Consider the following 20934-nt stretch of genomic DNA (forward strand, 5'->3'; position numbering starts at 1 on the left):
AAGTGTGTTTTCATATCCCAAGGGGTGCAGGGAAGGACTGAAAGATGAATCCAATCCTCTAACCTATAGAATACTGAGACATGGGGAGTTGATCATGAAAGTAGGCAGGGTTACCACGAAGATACCCTAGGCTTTCAGCCTTTCACGGAGATTAATGGCTCTGTCTCAATTCAGCGTCATGAAGGGAAAGTAGCTCCAGAACCGTGGGGCATCGCAACAAGAGCCTCCACAAGAAAGCGGTTCTTCAACAATATCGTCTTGAAAGTAGACGTTGCGTTTGGATGGATACATCGGTGTAGTTTCAAAAAATCACGCCGGATAAATCTAGATTGTATACCTACACAAACAACTGATGAGAATTAGGAAACCAAATATAAGTTAGGGTGTCTCAGTCATTTCGGGAAATCAAATATAGGTTTTGGGAGGCTCCAAGCACCCAAGAGATTGTATATGGAGTTTCAAGGCAGAGTTTGAAAATCATCCCTTACTCAGTCATCTAGCTATCCTCTTGTGCTTTGAGTGCTCATTTGCTTTTGGTGCTGCGACTTACGCTTCATTTCATTTTGACAACACTTAGAATAATATTTTCGTTTGTTTTAATGTTACCTTAATTTTTTAATTGTGCTTCAATTTTTATTTTTTCTATAAAATTTCTTCACCTCGGAAAAATTAAAAATAAGAATTAATTTTTTAAACTACTGCATATTTATACTTTTGGTCTATATTTCTGGTTTGATTAATCAACTTGCATACTTAACTGATAAGTTTCATTATTATCTTTGTCTTAATTGATTAAATTGGTCTAAATTAATATCTACTTATTTTATTTTTAAAAAAAGTTTATTAACATTATTCACCCCTCTAGCGTAGATTTCGATTCTACAGTTCTTAGTGCTGACACTAACAATAACTACATAACATCCGCACTTGTTAGAGTCCAGTACATTGACACAAATCAGAGCACTACTGAAAGCATCTACTAAATCATGAGAACAAAATACAGGATAAGATAAATGATTTTAGTTGAAACAACATTAGATAGAACATTTGTTTTTAGCTGCAAGCCTGCATTGCTACTCCTCTAAGCTTGACACCACTCAAAACTGATGAATAACACAGAATTAAGCATGCTGAATTCAGTCACCGATGACAATGATAACAATATTACAAACCAAAAGATCCTTCTATCTAAAATACCTCAATGCACTAGCAAATGCAAGGGTTGTATTTTCACCTAAGCTCAATCTACAAGTGATGGATATAAATTGAAAATAAAAAGACCCATGAAAAAACTAAATGATCATTGTGAGTAAGCCACAGTCGACATAAGATTTTTTTTTAACTGGTGCTATTGTAACTATCTGAGACCATCATAGTGTGGGCTGTACTGGGCTATAGCCCAGCCCTGTTTCCCAGTATTTTTTTATATAAAGGTTTTAGTGTTTTTTGTTAAAGGTTTTAGTTTTAGGTTTAGGTTTTTTGCAACAAACATCTCCACGGCGACAGAGGCAAGTCGAGCGACGAGATCTCCACGGGCCACGGCTGACGAGTCTCGAATCTCAGCTACTTCTTCAGTTCTTCTCTCTATCTAGCCTCTTGAGATCGCCTCTCTTGCCGCGTCCGTCAACGCAAGCACGATCGAATTGCGCGGCCCTTACTGTTCGCGCGAGTCGGCGTGACCAACTCGTATGCCCCGCCCCCTGCGGCTAGCGGCTTGCTCCTACCCTGCCATCGTGCCGCGCAAAGCTTTGGTTGTGACTCCTACTGCGTGCGCCGCCATTAGAGGCTCCTGCTTTTCCACGATCATGACGCATCCACTGCCGTGGCCAAAGCATTGCAAGTCAGGTCTGAAAAATTACAGATAAACGAATATGTGAAACATTGAGTGGTTGTGGTTTATTTCATTGTTTGGTAATCTTAATCTATTAAACAATGATTGGTTTTTTCTTTCTTGTTTCTTTTTCATTTTTAGTCTTTTAGCAATATGTGAAACGGTGAGGGGTTTGTTTTGAAACAGTGAGGGGTTTGTTTTGAAATATTGAGATATGTGAAACAGTGAGATAGTGAGATATGTGAAACAATGAGTGATTTGTTTTACCAATAGGAGATATGCTGTCAATTTTTTTTAACTGTACTTGGTGGAGAACCATGAAATGGAAAAAGGAAGCTATATTGAAATTATTATTATGTCTTATTATTCATTTGAATTTTTGTTTCTTACCCTCATTTTTGTCTCTTGCATTCTAGGTTTAAAATTGTGAACGGTGTGATCTTAGTTGGGCATCGAGGCTTGCTTACGTTGGATTTTAATCTCAAAAAAGTAAGCTTTTTTTTTTTTTTGTAATTTTGTTATTTTCTAGTATGAGTTATGATCAATTATTATTTTAAAGTTGCTTTCTTTGTAAATTATGTTATTTTTTGAGTTCTGTAACTCTTAGGGTTTTATTTTTGAATAAGATCGTAATTTATATTTTATCTCAATATATTCTCATACAATTCATTATCCTTTTGAGCCATTGATTAATTATTACTTGTTTATTTATATGACTGTTATTTTATTACTTATTTAGGGATAACTATTTCAAAATGGAACATTAGTCTGCTGTAAAAAAAAGGAAAGATATCCTCTTTCTTTAAGAAGAGAAGATCATCAAATTAGTGAAAACACTTCAATTTCCACCGTCCCTACAATGCAACATTAATCTAGTAAAAGTCTTCCAATTCCTAGTGTCCAAATTCCTACTATTTTTTGTCCTAGTAACTACCATCAGTCATCTTTTACTTGTATTGAACGAGATCAAGGAAAAAGAAAACAGATATGTGAATATCATGTTAATGTACTAGATGAAATAAGACGTTCATATTTAAAGATGAGGCCTTATCAACCAAATATGTTAGAGTATTTAGCTACAAAATTTGGAAGTCAAAATCATCGATTTCATAAAAAATAGTTCTAGAAATTTCATTGGTTAAAGTATTCGCCTTCAACAAATAAGGCATATTGACTTTATTATTTTCTTTTTCTGAATGAAGTTAATTTGTCTAATATCTCGCCATGGGTCAAGGATTTGACAATTGGAAAAGGATAAATCAAGGGAAAACATGTGCATTTCTTGCCCATATTGGTTCTGCAGCCTCTTCGCCTTACACTATGTGCGAGAGAAGATTGAAAATTTGATAAAACCCTCACAACATATTGATAATGCGATGCATGTTCAATCTCAAGAGGAAAAGGAGAAAAATTGTTTGCGTTTGAGGACCTCAATTGTAACTGTTCACTGACCATTACTTCAAGGTTGTGCCTTTAGAGGTAACGATGAATCTCTATCTTCATCTAATCGAGGAAATTTTCTTGAATTGGTAAAAGTTTTTGCAAAAATGAGTACAAAAATTATTGAAGTTATATTTGAGAATGCTCTCAAAAATGCCTAATATATCGCTCCAGAAATTCAGAAAGAGATTTTATATATTATGATCAATAGAGTAAGAAAGATGGTTCATGAAGAAATTGGAGATAAATGCTTTTGTATTCTTATTGATGAAGCATGAGATATATCTAAATGGGAGCAAATGGCCATTATCTTGAGGTTTGCGAATAATCATGAGATTTTGATAGAAAGATTTTTTTACCATCAAAAGTGTTAGTGATACTACTTCATTGATTTTGAAAAAAGAGATATCAAATGTTCTTGTTCATTATGATCTTCAAGTTAAGAAAATTAGAGGCCAAGGATATGATGGTGCTAGCAATATGCGTGGTGCATGGAATGAACTTCAGGTATTATTTATCAAAATCGTACCTATGCATACTCTGTCCATTGTTTTGCCCATCGATTACAACTGACATTGGTTTATGCAATTAAGGATGCCAGTGTTATTTGGGAATCCTTTTCTCATTTGGATAATATTTCAATATTGTCACTTCTCCTACTAAGCGCATTGTTGAGTTACATGCTGCACAGAGAAATGAAATTGAGTATTGTTGGCAATTGGAGTGTGATTTTGGAAGTGGCCCAATCAGATTGGTAATTTGCAAAGAGTAGGAAATACTTGTTGGAGTTCTCACTATGACTTTGTAAAAAGTTTGATAGGAAAGTACGCTGCAACTTGTAAAGTTTTTGAAGTTCTTAGTGACTATTCACTATATGGAAGAGCTAAGGCTCAAGTTCGGGAGATTTATAGAAACATCGCAAGCTTTGAATTTGTGTTCATTTTACACTTAACACATCAAATTATGAGAACAACATATATTCTTTGTCAAATTCCTCTTCTACCAAAACTCTTTCAAAAATATATGGAACTGCCAAATCAGCGGTCCCCTTAGAGCCGGTCCTATGGATGTCGAGGGACGTAAATGCAGGTACATAGCTGAAAGCCAATGGTCGGGACGCTAACCCCAGGTAATGACACTCCGAAGATCGAACCTTGGACCTCTCAGCCACGAAACCATACGCCCCCAGTTGTGTTACGCCCTGGGGACAAACCAAAACTATCTTTCAAGAACTTAGAAAGTGTGGGTGGGAAGAATTTCTTTATGAAGTGAGTTTTTTGTTCGAGAAATGAAATTGATGTACCTGACCTTGATTGTCCATATAAGATTGGTCATTTCCGTCAGCAAACTACAGATGAGTATCATTACCATTTTGATGTATTTAATGCAGTAATAGATTTCATATTGATGGAGTTAAATACTTGGTTCAATGAGTCATCAGTGGAATTTCTTTCTCTTAGTACAGTTTTAGATCTTAAAAATTCATTTGACTTAATTAACATCGATGATATTTACAAGCTTGCAACGAAATTTTATCATGAAGATTTCACAAATCAAGATATCGTTGCTTTGGAGTATGAATTGGTATATTATAAATTTGATGTGACGAAGAATTTGAAGGTTTCTACACTTTTTTATTTGTGTCAGCAATTGACTGAGAGTGCGATCAAAAGTTTATGTTATGTTACTTAGATTGATTCATCTTGTTTTGATGTTACCTGTTTCTACCGCTATTATTGAGCGAACCTTTTTAGCAATGAAACATGTGAAGATGTCACTTCACAATAAAATGGGCGATGATTTTATATATATATATATCATAAGTTAAGCCCCTCCTAATTCTAATTTCTATATTCGTCCCTAGTAACTATCGTGTCGCGCTTGAGCTCTAACTGGTTGGACTTGACTTGGATGTGATTCGGACTGACTCGGGATGAGCTCGGCCATGAGTCGTCTGACTAGACCGAGCTTGACTATGAGTTAGCTAACTCAATCTGAGTGTGTTGACCAAGTCCTAGGCCTGACTGGAGTTGAACTCTAAAGAGCTAGTTCAACTGGACTTGAGTTCATCTTAAGTCGGACTAATCAGGATCTGCATTGACAGAGTCGGAGACAAGCCTACCACGTGGGCCCCCAATATCTCTGCCACATAAGCTTTGAAAATTCTAAACCACGTGAACCAAACCAAATCTAAATTATCTAATTTGGTTCGGCCTTAATTTATTTATAAAGCCAAATCAATTAATTTAGTTCAATTCTAACTTTTCCAATTTAATTTGAATTTGAATTCAATATATTATAAATAAAATTTAATCACATCATAATGTTTCTCCATCAACTTCCTATCAGCACTGTCCAACCCTGACCAGTTCAACCGAATTATTGCAAGAACCTTAATCATAATTTTTTAGTAGGAGATACGATTTTAAATACATTTCTTATTAGCAGCTAGTATGTCTTTTGCAGTAAGTCAACTTATACAAAAACTTAAATATCATAGACAGTCTTAATAACCTTGTAATCTATTAAAGGATCTCAAGGACAACATCGTCTTCATCAGAAATATAGGCATCTAAATATTAATAAATGCTAATTTTTTTATTATACTGATTTCTCTATGTCTACCATTGATTGAAGTCTAAATGCTAGTTTGGAAATGCATTAAATGAAATGCTGTACTACAGTCCACGCTGAAATAAAATATAGGGCAATGGGAGCAATGACAAACAATTTATGAGATGGATCAGGTATTGCTAGTAATCAACCAATAAATATTCATTATGACAATCAGATGACTTTTCAGATTGCCAATGATCCTGTGCTTCATGAACACGTTGAACAAATTGAGCTTGACTGTCATTTTGTCTAAGATGTCCTTACATATAAGAAGATTATCACACCATATGCTTTTACTAGAGAGAAATATTTTAATCATGTGTTTTGCTGATTGATTTATGTGTATACATAACAAGTTACATAATACACACACTTAAGTTTGAGCAGAAGTGTTAGATTAAGGAGCTTACAAACGCATAACCTAGTCTAATGCCTTAATTCAGGATAAAATTAGTTATCCCATAATTTAGCTGTATTTATCCCAACTATAAAGTTAGTTCTACAAATACATGAATTGTAACCTTGTTTCTTTACCACAATAATTTAGTATCTGAAGTAGTCGTGGGATGTTTGCAACTTTGATAGTCCCATCAGCAGCACACCTTGAAGGGTTTCTGTTTCTGAAATGAGTCTCCAACTTGCTGATTTCACTGTTTTCCCTCTTCAATCTAACAAATTGTGGTCCAACAACTATCAACAGATTTAACGTTAAAGCTTGATAGACCTTCTTAGCGATCAAGTTTCATTCTTCCAACTGATGAGCAGTTTAGTCATAGAATAATATTTATTATAGCAAAGGACCCTTGATCTATCTGTATAATCCCTGTTATTGTTTCTTTCTTGAACATAACATTAAATGTAGCCAAATCCTTATGAAGGTACTAAAATGGAACCAACCTAATAGGAAGCAGGGGACAGTACCGATTCTTTTTTCTCGCCCAATGACTTTTTGATCAATATATAGTTTTGTTGAGGTGACATTGCTGAAGGCATTTTCTTCTTTTGTTCGGCAATAATTGATAGTTGTTACACTTTGAAAATTCTAGTTTGTAATGAAAGAGATGCGCACTTAAATTGAATAGTCTAGAACCATAATGACAGAAAACAAACATGACCTCTGATGAGCTCTTGACATATTGTGATGTTTATGCTCCTTCTGAGGAATTTGATTAGTCTCTCTTGGCTCTTGCTATAGAGAAAGGTAATCTTGGAAAAGAGGCTGAAAACCTACATTTTGTTAGATTTGTTGTGTTGTTTTCTTTTTAGTTAAACGATTTGCATTTTTTTTGTTCATTTTCACCCAACGTTTATGCTTGCATTGTCTTCCTGTGGATCCTCCTCGAAGCCCCCAAAGTTATATACTTATGTGCTTGTAGACAAGATATACTTAAATATTCTACTGATGTGTTACCGAGTATCTTAAGATTGTAGAGTATCTAGGAACAAGATTGATTAAAATTTCTAGGTCAAAAATGCACTTGTAGAACTGTTTAAGAAAAGTGTATACACAAAACTAACTCTTGAGGAATCCTGTTTCGTTCATCTGCCAATTACATAAATTTGATCGTTAGTCCCCATCATCCTTATAGTTTGCTGACCTAGTAAGAATTCTTATGAAATTTTTGTTTGAAGCCCCCCTTTAATCTCCCATACAACATTGTATTATTAATTATTTTGTTCACTCAAGAATTTGTTTGATAGCGAGAAATGATGACTTTCCAAGCATGAGTAGTCCCACACCAAGGTCCTGAAAATGACTATCTACAATCCATGTCTGTTTGCATTAGGAATCTGAATCATTGAAATTAATTTGCACATAGCATATATAAGGTTGACCTATCTCTAATCTTTCACCAAGGCTTTATATGTTGAAGATCAATACCAAACCGATAATGGATAAGAATAAAAACATATATGTTGAAGATCAATACCAAACCGTTAATGGATAAGAATAAAAACATATGGATAGAATTTAACATATAGAAATTCAAATGTATAGTTCGGAGTATTTCTCTTATTTAATAGATAGGACTTAACAGATAGAAATTAAAATATATGGTTGAGAGTATTTTTTTCATCCAATGGATAGGAATAAAAATTCTTTATGGATAGAATTTAGTTACTCCCTCTCTACATTCATGTTTCATCATCGAACGAAAAATAAAAGTGTAGAGTCTTCGTCAACCTTGGAGTAGGAAACCCAAAGAAAGAAAACAACCTTGGAGTAGGAAAACCATGCCCCTGATCTCTATCTCTTCGTGTGATTGTAAATTAATATGCGAGTTTATGGTTCACTTAGTCTGAGACAGTCAGACATGGAGCTGTGGCGACTGCGTTTGGGGTGCGTATTGCCAACATATTGTTTGTGTGATGCCAACATAAACAATATACTTTTGCAAGTGATGATCAACAAATCTTTGATGAAGTGTCTTCCCAAGTGAAAGTTAACACTGGAAAGAAACATCAACTTTCATATCAAAGAATCCAAGTTATCTTCAACGACCACTACACAACGTGCACTTTCATCAATTGGAGGAGCTCACTATATGGTGGTGTTTAATGAGTATACTTCATGAAAAGAGAATTAGAAACTTTAGACATGTTCAAAGGGTGAGGGGTTGCAGTGTCATTGTCACTGTTGTCATTTTTTTTTTTGTCAAGCTGATAAAATAAAGAAAGTTAACTCTACTCTTGGTTCCTTTTTTATCCTTGTTCTTTTTCCCTCTTCTTCCGCTTAAGTAAACACTAGTCCATCAAACAAATTCTTTAGATTATTACCACTTGGTCAATAATTGATGATGCTCCTCGATTCATTCATATTGCTTCCCCCCCCCCCCCCCAAATTAAGTTGACTAGGTGCATATTTTACTCAATGGGTCACATTAATAATTCACTTGTCCAGCTTTTTAAGCAAATGAGTAAACCCTCTTTCATTGTGTCAAATTTTACTGCAAAACTTGTTCTCGAATTAAGAAGTAGCTAGCTAATTGAGTAACTTCATTGTCCAAAGACTATATTATATAAGGAAATTCTCCTTGGTTGACTTGTTCTAATGTTAAAATATGCCTTTCACCTAGTTCTTAAAAATATAGATCATTTAAGAAATGCTCATTGGATTCTAAATATGGTTTATATATGGGAAACAGGATTTACGAGGAGCCAGTTCTTAAGATTTGGAAGTCAATCCCAAACTAAGTGACCTAAAAGTTTCATATCTAATTACTTAGTTAAAAATTCCTTGTTATTCCACCTAAAGAAGAAATATATACACTCACACCACTACAAGAATACCTTGAAATATCTATCGAATTAGTGATAGTGTATAAATTTTGTCGCTAAATACCAATAGAAAAATTGACTCGTGATCAAAAACTTAAAAATTTTATCCTCAAATTTAGCGTTGGAATTTATATTCCGTCACTAGATTAGTAATGAAATATTAATGCCGTCACTAAATTAAAGATGGAATATAAATTCCATCACTAAGTTGAAGACAGAATTAATATACCATAGAAAAACTAGACAATAGACATCGAAAAATTCATCGTTGTGGTAGAAAAATCGACTTAAAAATAACTAAATAGATGTTTAAATAGTCTTTAGAATCCTAACTCCAACTCTGAAAAAAAATTAAAATAGATTAAATTATATAAAAAAAAAGTAAAAATCTTTTGATGTTTTTTTGGATCTAAATATAGTGGTTACGATTTTATTTAATAATTAACGGTAGATCTTTGAAATTTGTTGATTTAATATATTATAAATCTCATTGTTCATCTTGAATTAAAGTTAGAGTCGCTTAAAGTTTCTATTTATCCTATACTGTTCCGATCTCACCGATTATGCTTTGATTACATTACAAAAATGACCCGGTACACAGAATCGATTTGTTGTTATGAAGTTCAAGATGGTATGTTTCGGATGGTACGATCCTACATTCAGGATAGAGATTTTACAAATATAGATCCAGCGAACACGGACTATGTATTATTAATTATAATGAAATATGTAATTATGCTTAACGACGGAGGCGTATTAATGAAAGATTTGAATGCAGCTAATAAAGTGATATGACTCATGCGTGATACCGTCCTCGAAAAGTGATACGACGCATTGCCATGTCTTTCAGTGCCTCAATCGTTTGTCCATTTCAATTTGCATTTTTTTCCTTGACGAAGCCAAATAGAGCATACCCAATGCAAACTTTTTAAAAGGTTTGTAAAATTAAAAAAATTTAACAAAAAGTTCTAATAAATAGGGAGATAAGTTTTGATTTTTTAAACCTGTTTTTTTCTCTGAGTTATTAATCATTGAAAAATTAATATTACATGTTTGATTTTTTAAATCATTAATTATTTTATTTAATAATTAAATTATATATTTTTCTTTTGAAAATAAATATATTTGATAAATTAAAAAATATAAATGATTATAATTAAATTAAAATTCATAAGTTAATTAAATATTAAATAAAAATTATAAATTAAATTAAATTAAAAATCATAAGTTAATTAATTTATTAATTAAAAATTACAAATAAATTAAATGAGAATTAAATAAAACATTAAGAAAAAATTATATAGAGATATTAAATGAAAAATAATAAATAAAGATGTATGATTTGTAATGTAGGATCCACAAAAAAATTGTATGAAAGTTTTTTGATTGTAAATATAATAGTAAATTTTTTTACTTTTGATGTTGCATTAATGTGGCATATTAAAAATTATAAAAGATGTTGTATTAATGTGGCATATTAAAAATTATAAAAAAACTTAAGGTGAAGTTTAACTATTGGAGAAGCCCTTATTCTTCTGTAAAGTCACAGCCATTAAGACAACCGGACAATCTCGCTTCTGCGGGTCATGCTGCTGTCCGTGATCGATCTGTAGCATGTGACTCGCAGAAAAGATTTCGTATTCATTCGCTATCCTGTAGGCGCAATAATGTCGCTCGATAATGTCACTTTGTTCATAATTATTTATTTATTATGAGTGAGCGTGTTTTCTGCTTCCCGTCTTCCTTAGAAATAACCATCGTCGACCATTTCCTTCTGCCAAAGTCCACCCTTCTTCTCAACATGCTGCATACGTATCTTCTGTTGCATTCTGGTTCGTTTCATTCGAATCCTTTTAATTCTTTAACATGCCATATACGTAATCTTCTGATGATTCTTATTGAAAATGGCTACTTCAAGTTCAAGTTTTGGAATCTGTTTGATCCTGTTAGGTTTAGTTTCTCTTGCTCTGGAGGACCCTGTTGTTAGAATTGTATTTGATGTTGTGGGACTTGTATTAGATTCAAAGTTGTTGGATGACACAGTTGGTTAGTGTGACAGATTTTCTACGAAGTATTTCTCAAACATTAAGGGATTCAATTAATGGGGGACAACCATCGAATACCTCCTGCACAATTACAGGTCGCGTGTTAGCTGACTCGATTAATAATTATTTACATTTGTACTTTTATTTTGCGGACACCTAATTTTTTTTTTTTTTGTATAGGAGTTAATGGAGGAGGAATTTCTTGAATTTTTCAATGGTGCTACCAAGTAAGTTTGTTTTTTTTCATATTAATTTAATAAATTTATATTTGATAAGGTCAGTAATTGTTATAATTATTTGGGTATTAAGTTTTTTAAATGTTTCTTTTGTGATTGTTATTAAATATTCGTATTATAGACATCATGGAAATAATGTTATCTAATATTTGAATTATGAATTATTCTTTTGGTGTTTAAATATTTGATGTGTTTTTTTTTTTTCCTTTTATATTGTAGGACGGAACTGAAGAAAATAAAGGTATATTTAAAATTTTAAATTTTTTTTATCATTTTAAAGTCGAATAATTTATTAAAATTTTAATTTATTGGGTAGGCCATCGGAAAAAATGCAACGTACATTCTGGAGCTTCGGGAAGACACGCCAAACCCTTTTCAAACCGTAAGTTTCATGAAATAATTGTGTTAATTAAAATAATTTTTTTTATCTTATTTGTAAAAAGAGATATGAGGATAAAGATAATGATAGAATTTATTCTTTTTAGTTTGTTAGTCTTTGATTGTTATAAAATATATATTATCAATTATACTTTTTATTTCGTAATATTAAAAAAATGCGTTACACTTTTCAGATGAATGACGTCAAAGAATTGGGTTTCTCTACACAACAGGTAAATTTTATTTATTATTTTATATAAAAGTGATAGATTTGAAAATAAAATTATGGATTTATTATTTTTTATAGATCATGAATATTAGTTGTTTTTTATGATTATTATCTGTGAGTAATTGTAATTATTCTTAAATGAGTTTATGATCTTGAAATTGTCTTATGTTTTATTTTTGATTCAGATGAATTCGATGATGACTCAAATTCTCCGTTTCCGTAATTTCTGGTGTGTTTTTTTTTTCTCTTCCTGACTTTTGTAATATAATTTGTGTGATAATCTTCGGTATTTTCCGTAAATTATTTTTTTATAAAAATTAATCACTATCCTTGTTGCAGGGATTTTTAGTGTTGAAGTGGCTGCTATCTCCTCAAAATCTCTGATCAAACCATGGATGGAAATGATAGCGATGATTTACATTATAAATAAGTTAGGATATAATGTTTGTAATAGATTCTGGTTTAAATCAATTGCTTCTAGCAGGGAACAGTTGAAGCCATCTACGGAGTAGCCTCTAGGTGCCTTTCCTTATCAGCCGGATCCTTAACTAGCGATCGAGATGAGGAAGAACCCGATTCCCCCCGGTTCTCCTGCTCCAACTTTTGGATCCACCTCTCGTACAGTTCAGGTTGAATAGCACTTGCGCTCTTCTTTTTGCTTGGCATACTTCTGAAATAGAAGGATAATTTTTTTACTCTTTATCAAAATTTAACTGTACTCAATCCTATAAATTTATCATATGACAACTACCTGCCTATGCCATGGGGTAGCTCAATTCCTTTTGTAACTCAGATCAAATGCGTATTGCCGGTCCATCTCAAATTAATAGAGAAGAGGTAAATTAAGATGATTAAAAGGGTAAGTAGATGAAAGGATGAGTTATACAATATATAGAGATTTAAACCATGCTAATCCTAAAGTTTGACTCCTCAATTCAAATGACAAACCTTTATTCACTCACCATCTATTATTTATGTAACTCACCCCTATCCAACAGAGTTGGAGATGCAACGAAGAAGCTCCCTCCCGATTCATAGAGCTGCTTCTTTATTTTTTTATTCTTTTTTAAAATAATAATTATTATTATTAAAAAAATTTATGTGTTTTTTATTTATATATTTTTGTAAATTATTAATATTATTTAATATTAGTAAATTGTGAATTTTAATTTTATAAAAATTTAATTATATATAATGTAAAATATAAAAAAAATAAAAATATATATAATTAAAAAGTATAGAGCAAAGAAGTTTGTAAGATTTTTTTTTTAGGTAATTGAAAGATATGTAAGATTTTTTAATTGTACCTGTGGGGTGAATGTTAGACCATCTCCAATTTATAACACTATATTTGGTGTAGGTTTGATATTAAAATGGTGCAATTTTAATATCAAATATTATTTGAACTCCAATCCATCCACATCATACATATCACACCAAAAAAGAATATTATGTTTTTCTTAGTAATATCTTTATATGATAATTATTATATTTAAAATTAATACTTCATTAATATTTTATAGGTTAATTTTTTTAAAATTCAATATCCAACTAATATATATATATATATATATATATATATATATAATGTTATTTTTAATTTTATTACATAATTATTCAGGCATAAATATATTTTAAAAATATTATAAAATCACACACAATTAGGATAAAATATTTTATTATTTTTTATTTAAAACAAACAATGATACTTAGAGGGTGTTTGGCTGAGCTTATAAGCTCTCTAAAAGAGTTTATAAGCTGTTTTGGAGCTTATAAACTGTTTTTTAAAAAGTATGGAAGACCCTACTTTTTTAAAAAAATCTTATTTTAATAATTTTTTTTTTCTAAAATATCCTTATATAATTTTATAAATCCTCATCTTATCCTCCATAACTTTTTATAAACCTAATATCTTTTTATCTCTGCCGACTTCTCTTCCAGCGCTGTGTCATCTTCTCCGCAAACGCCTCTTTCCAATTTTCTCTCCCCTGGTACAAAAATTCGCTCAAAATCCTCTATTAATAAAAAAGCCCAAAACCCTCTATTAATAGTATTATATCCTTTTGGTAATTATATTAATAAAAAGATCTTATAATACCAAACACATCAATATCTTTAAGTTGATTGTAATAAGTTTACCCAAACACTTTAACAACTTATTTTTAAAATAAGACCTAACAACTTATAAGCTGTACGAGCTTATAAGCTGTTTTTAATAAGTTTAACCAAACACCCTCTTAATTGAAAATATAATATTACAAGACTTTAACTTTTAAAATTATTATATTGTTACCATAAATACTTAATTGAAAATATAATATTATATTATTCCCATAATGCTCAATTAATGCTACTTCTAATAAACGACCTCCTGGGGTGAAAAATTTTTAAAAAAATGATTTATAAATTACAAAGGTAATTAATATTAATGTTCAACTTGTTGAGGCAATGAATGTAAGTATTGTTGCTAGTACAAAAATGACAGATACTATGATTTAAACGGAAGAAACTAAAATTTTGTTCAATGATTTGAACTCGATCTCTAACCCGATGATGTGTGAATATATCCGCAATGAGCAAATTAGAATTATGCAAAAGATAATGCAAGTACAAGGATCTCAATCAGTTGCACATCAAGAATAAGGATTTCAAACATCTCTAATATAGGGAGAAAGATCACAACTCAATTAATATCAAGGTGAAGATTGAGAATTTTAGAACCTATGAATATTTTCAAGCAATGTCATAATTATTTTAGCGGAATGAGGATTGATCTTTCTGAATATTAGTATTATAATATTATTAAAGTAATTTTAAGTTTATGTGTGCTTTATTAGTATTATTTTTACCATGTACTTGTTTGTTAAGTTTAGTTATTTATGTTTTAAGCTTTTATTAGTAATATTTTAATTTAGTGTCGTTATTATTTTTATTTTGTATGTGAGTGTAATGGATAATGTATTTTACATTTATGCATAAATTTTTTTAAAAAATATTTTATTGTATTATTTTTATGAAATTAGTGACATGATTTATAAATGTAATTATTAATGGATAATGTATTTTACATTTATGCATAATTTTTTAAAAAAATATTTTATTGTATTATTTTTTATGAAATTAGTGACATAATTTATAAATGTAATTATAATTAAAATATCTTAAATAAATTTAAAATAATAATTTTAATAAATTAAATATTTACAAATATACATAATAAAATTTAAACATGATATTAAATATATTTAATTTAAATTTATAATAAATAATAATTATATTTAAATATACTATAAGTAAAGATAAAGAAAATAATAATTATAAATTAATTACATTTGATTTTATTAATTATATAATAAAAAAATAAAAATAAAAATTCTCTCACACCAAATATGCTGATGTGCATTACAATGAAGTGTTGCAGTATTCATCACACTATATTTGATATATAGATTGGAATATTTTGGTACTAATTTGACATCAAATTTGATGTTTTGATATGAATCGGGGATGGTCTAATAAACGAAATAATTTAAATCTGGTTTTGACCCCAAATTCCACCTCCCACCTATCTAAAGGCTTCTCTTTCGTCGATCGCTCCGGCGCCGCCCGATCCACCGTCGGCACCAACCTCTCTCTCGTCGCCTCCCTCTCTCCGTCCCCTGCCGCAAAAACAGCGAAGGAGAAGGTGGCGAGCGGCTCTGGAAACCCTAATGGTGGATAGCGTTTAGAACAGCCTTCGCCTCTTTATGCACAGCAATGCCATCTTCCTCTGCAAACGCCTCTGCGCCGAGTTCCCTACCCAGGTTCGATTTGGACTTTCCCATTTGTGCTTATATTGTGACTGGATTTCTAGCTACTGGTCGATCGTCTCTGAGAGACGTTTCTTAAATTCATTCTTTCCTCGGAAGTTTATTAGCTCATGTCAGGGCTTGCTGTTAATTTTCTAGGTCAACTACTAGTGAGCGCCCTGCCCGCTGCGACCTTCTTCCTCTCTCCTCCATGAACGACTTCGGCAGCAGCCACGGTGGCCGGCGCGCGCCGTCTGATAAGGAAGACGCGCTGTCGGATAAGGAAGACTACCTCAGCGGTCTGATAAGGAAGACTACGCTAAATCGCACGGCGTCCAACACGTGACTATCCTACACTTCTACATACTGGCATTCCAGCGTTTGCCCATCCTGGACACTTTGCTCCATTGCCCATCACTCGTGTCGCTGAACCTGGAATCGGTGGGCTATAAGGAATACGAATACACATTAACCCTCAATTCCATCGCCCTCAACAACCTCAAGACTCTTTCCCTCAAGCTTGGCGGAGCTTCAATTCACAACGAGAGTTTGAAGAAGCTGATCTCAGGCTGCCCAATTATGGAAGAATTAAAACTAAATGCAGAATATCCTCGGCACGAAGTCATTCACATAGAAGCCCCAAATCTTCTCCGATTGACTCTCAATCCTGCTCCAAGAAAGCTTCAAATCCTTTGTCAGAAACTCAAGTATCTAAAGCTAAAGCCTGATCTCAAATTGATGCACTTGCACGTCGAAGCCCCCTCCTTGATCTTTGTTCGATTATACAGAATTTGGAGCTTGGAAGAATTTGCTCGGACTCTATTCAATGTGACTGCGGTAACTATAGTTGTGTCAGATACATGTCTTTCAGGCTTGCTTCCTAAATTCCTGGTATGTTTTTGGCTTTCTCCTGGTTGTTTTAGAACAAAGGCAGATGTTACTGATCATTTTTGTTTCAGAAACAATATGAGGCTGTTGTAGAAGGGTTTCCCATCTTTCACAAACTGCACAAGTTGGAGATCAAGATGTTTTTCGCAGAAAAGTGCAGCTTGAACATCGTATTTGGTCTTCTTCGATGCACGCCGAATCTGCATTCGCTTGTTTTAACTGAGTACAAAAAGGTTTGAGCTTGGGATACTGATTTTGATGCATTAATGGCGATGCTTTCTTTGGCTCGACTGATCTGATCTCTTTGTGCCATTTCTCAATTTCAGCAAGCGGGTGGTGGGGATTTCGACGAGTGGGAGAGTTCATCAAGGATTAATGAGCCCTTGGAGCTTCTGGAAAGGGTTTCAGTAAATATCAAGAGTGAAAGAATTCGGTCGGCATTTTTGAAGACCTTATCACAGAGAGTTCTAGTGTGGGATCGAGTAGTAGTAACCTACTAAATTTTGATATGTTAATACTGATTTTGATAACTTTGTTATCTTAGTAGGTGAATGATCACAACTTTAGTAACTCTGTAACTATTCTCTTTTTGGAGCACTCCATTGTAGTCAAAGACATTCTAATGCTAGCGGCATAGTATAATGACTAAGGAGGTTACCTTGACTTACATATCTTGCATTTTCAAATATAATGTCTAATGCATGTTGTTGTATTGATTTTTTTTTATAAGGTAGCTTATACCTTTTAAATTGCCAATGTTATAGGACACTTTTACTCCATGGGACATTAGGATATTTGGATGCATTCGTTTGGTCAAATGTTTTGCTTTAGAGTATAAATTTTTTTTAGGTGTCATTTGTTGCATAGCAAATGTTTTTCAAAAAATTCTCTTGCAAAGAAGTGTTAAATTTCCCAAACTTGTTTGGTAGCTTTGATTCTCTTATGAAAAGTGACCTTCCTGTTGTGTACCAATCAGTTTCTGGAAGATTAACCACTCAATCTTTGCTTTTTATTGGTAATTGTGTTCATTTGAAGGCAAGTCAAATTATTTATCAATGATTTAGGTTGCTAGGATTATTGAGTTATTAATATTATTTGATTATTTATCCCCCTTTAATTTGTGAAATGCATTTCATCATTGCTCCTAACTAGTCCTCCTCAAGCAATCTTGTCTAGCGCTTTTCACTTCTTTCATGTTAGTTTTTCCCTCAGTTTTCCAAATGTGCTTTGTATGCATTACTTTATCTTGCTTGTTGCTTTGTGTCCTTTTTCAGAATTGTTGTATTGGCAGAACATTGATTTATAATGCTTCTCGCTTTCTTTTCAGATTCTAAATCATGATATTTCTCATGTTATTGCTTCCAACCATGTGGTTTTACACTACACAATTGAATTTATTCTCTTTATCTTTGCTTGTTCATTGTTTTATTTTGCTAAGTTTTTCTCAAATTTTCTTTATTTGATGCTTTGCTTACTTTGTTGAAACAAAATTATCTGGCTTTAACCTTTTGTTCGTTACTATGTGTTGCCGTTGCCCTTCACGATGGCAACTCTCAACCTCCTTTTGCTTTTTTGTGCTTCCAAGATTAGGACTTACAACGTCTTGCAAATCCAGTTTTGTCGTTCCCATTGTTCTACATCCAACACCCTACAACAGTAGATTAACACTACTTCAGTTTCAATGACATCTTTGCCCAATTAGTTGCTACAATAGGGATGGATTTCTTGCTGTCAAAACTTAAACGTTACAAATAGGTGGGATTTTGTTCATGTTAATTCCCAATTATATGCTTATAGTTCAATCAATTAAACATTTCTTGTTTCCCATTTTTATCTAAATAATCCACCTTCACAGCTAATTCAGCACACAGGATCAATTTTTCTTCCCAATTACATAATATAAATGAAACTCATTTGATGCCAGAGGAAATAATAAATCTCTCATAAACTGCCCTTCTACTATGTCTCTGTTTCAATTCAAGCTTTTTGTTCTTGCAAATTTTATATTTTATACATAATTTGTTGTTTTCTTTGATGACCTGATGTGTTGCCAGGAAACTTTTGTTCAGGGCATTGGGACAGCAAAAGGATTTTTTATTTTTACTGTCAGTTGGGTACCAGTTAATTTGATTTATGTTTAATGCCATCCTATTTCAGATTTATTTTGATCATATTCATGTATTATCCTTACCATTTAAACATATGTCAGTTCCAATTTCTTACCTGCAGATACTTTTCTCTTTGGGAAAAAAATATATACAACGCCAACTTTTTCATGTTCTGACTTCTACACCATCATGCTTAACTAGTTACTGCTCTAATTACATAGCATGAGACAAACCAAGATTCTCAGCTAATACTTCTTTGTCACCATTCCTCGTTGGGATATGTTGTGTCCAAAATTTCATTAGCTGGGAAACAAATACTTCATGCTACAACTTCATCCTGCTTAGGTAGCATGAAATTTCATTCATCTGAGGGAGATGTATGCTAAGAGTCTTTCCTTCTTTAGTAACAATATGCTTCCCAACCTCTCCTCAGTGCTAACACAGTTGCCTTCATATCTTCATTAATTCGAAGATGTGTCATGAGCTTGTTTTTCTTGTCAACGACCAGATGCTGTTCAAACATGATAGGCACAATATTTTGGTCATCTATGAATGCAAAATAAGATCAGTATGATATTGGAAAATAACAAGTGTCAAGCAATCCATGTAATATGTTTTTATCCATTTGATTTACTTTCTGAGATATGCAATATGACATTGTCTTGATTGTTGAGAATTGTTTCGGATATATGAAGCGCCATATATACATCTGCTTTATCATTTTCATCCAAGGAAAGGATTTCTCTGATTGTAGGGTTAACATTCTGTAGCAGGAACATGCTGGAGTAACATACAGTTTTATATATAGCTCCTTACCTCAATCAATGGAATGGGGAGATTTTTTTTCATTACTATGTTTCTTTAGAGATTTTATAAACTTAGAAGCCAAAATATTGCTCCTCCTCAGTGGGCAATGAGAACAAACTACTCTGCGTCAAAGATGGATACAAGGAAATGCTTTATAAAGAATGCACTTCTTTATTGATTTCTTCTTGTAGGAACCACATACCTCTAGGCATTTTAAACATGTGCAAGGAGATACAGGGACATCTTCCAAAAGTTTTAGGGATAGACATAGTGGAGATGGCTCTCTGGGCAAGCAGTTCATTAACTACTTGGTAGGCTTAAACCACACAGCTCTTCCTTTTCCAACCATCTTTCATCAAGCATGATAGCGCAAGAACTGCAGTTCAATACACAAAAGGTTGCAACAAACATTCTGCTTATTTTATTCAGTGAACATGATTAGTGATCACAGTGTTTGGATATAGCCATTGGATGTTCTATACTGTACATTGTCTACTGTATATGTATTCCATAACCAAACAAAATTGAAAAATAAGTTGTATATTTGGTTACAGGAAAATAATACTGCAGTAAGTAGTCAAGAGATTACTCATGGCGGGCAAGATGCATCTGGCTTGATTCAAGGTCATTCACAAGTTATTGTTGAAAGAGATCTTGTTTCACAAGCTGAAGAAGAGGACACAAAGCCTCTCCTTGGCATGCATGATACTTGATTATGTTTGAATTATCATGTAAAAATCATGCCTAGCATGCCAGGTTTGCATTTTTCACATTTCTGTGATGCTTTTTGTTGCTCAGTTAAACAGAGCATTGAATTACACTGATGAGTTTTATTTTTCTTTTCAAATTAGCTTTTAGGTGTTTGCTTTCTAATATATAATTCTGTACCTCATTTATTTTTTGATAATTTTTTATTTGCATTATGTGTCTATTGTTCCCTCTAATATTCATACACACGCCATGATTTCTGATGCAGGTGTGTTATGGGAATTGGTGAAGCTGAAGCATTTTCAGGAAGGTTAAAGAGGGAACTTCTGGCTTTAGAAGCAGCAAATTATCATGCAGTTGAATGCGAATTCATAATAGATTGCTAGTCTTCATATTCTGTAATTCAATTTTATAGGTTATTAGCAGCTATAAAGTGGGCGAAGGAAATACAAATTCTTTGTTGCAAAATTTGATTCTTTTTTAGGTTATTAGCAGCTTCTTCGATAGTATTGATCTTGAATGAGTTTTGGTCCCTTGCCCTTTAGTTTCTGGACATGTTGATGCAACAAAGAATTATAATA

General features: G+C 32.5%; 2 protein-coding genes across 5 annotated transcripts; both read left to right on the forward strand.

Annotated features, from left to right (window-relative positions):
* Positions 1-1457: 1457 nt before the first annotated feature.
* LOC122036609 (kinesin-like protein KIN-10C) lies at positions 1458-12842 on the forward strand. 2 transcript variants are annotated; one of them, XM_042595991.1, is made up of 9 exons: positions 1458-1845; positions 2248-2320; positions 11226-11306; positions 11392-11438; positions 11667-11688; positions 11764-11829; positions 12020-12058; positions 12240-12283; positions 12394-12842. In XM_042595991.1, the coding sequence occupies exons 3-9, from the start codon at positions 11268-11270 to the stop codon at positions 12401-12403; spliced, it is 267 nt and encodes an 88-aa protein (XP_042451925.1). In that variant the 5' UTR covers positions 1458-1845; positions 2248-2320; positions 11226-11267; the 3' UTR covers positions 12404-12842. The 2 variants fall into 2 exon arrangements, 1 of the variants encoding a protein (XP_042451925.1); XR_006127410.1 differs by having other exon boundaries at positions 11218-11438.
* On the forward strand, positions 12545-20043 carry LOC122036607. Of its 3 annotated transcripts, none has more exons than XM_042595988.1 (5): positions 12545-12683; positions 15630-15857; positions 16002-16733; positions 16802-16963; positions 17057-17397. In XM_042595988.1, exons 3-5 carry the CDS (start codon positions 16422-16424, stop codon positions 17228-17230), a joined length of 648 nt encoding a protein of 215 aa, XP_042451922.1. In that variant the 5' UTR covers positions 12545-12683; positions 15630-15857; positions 16002-16421; the 3' UTR covers positions 17231-17397. The 3 variants fall into 3 exon arrangements, with proteins under 3 accessions (XP_042451922.1, XP_042451924.1, XP_042451923.1); XM_042595990.1 differs by lacking the exon at positions 12545-12683 and having other exon boundaries at positions 15437-15857; positions 16002-16549; positions 16631-16733; XM_042595989.1 differs by lacking the exon at positions 12545-12683 and having other exon boundaries at positions 15443-15857; positions 17057-20043.
* The last annotated feature ends 891 nt before the right edge of the window (positions 20044-20934 follow it).

The sequence above is a fragment of the Zingiber officinale genome, unplaced genomic scaffold (genome assembly GCF_018446385.1).
Source record: "Zingiber officinale cultivar Zhangliang unplaced genomic scaffold, Zo_v1.1 ctg182, whole genome shotgun sequence".
Classification (NCBI taxonomy): Eukaryota; Viridiplantae; Streptophyta; class Magnoliopsida; order Zingiberales; family Zingiberaceae; genus Zingiber; species Zingiber officinale.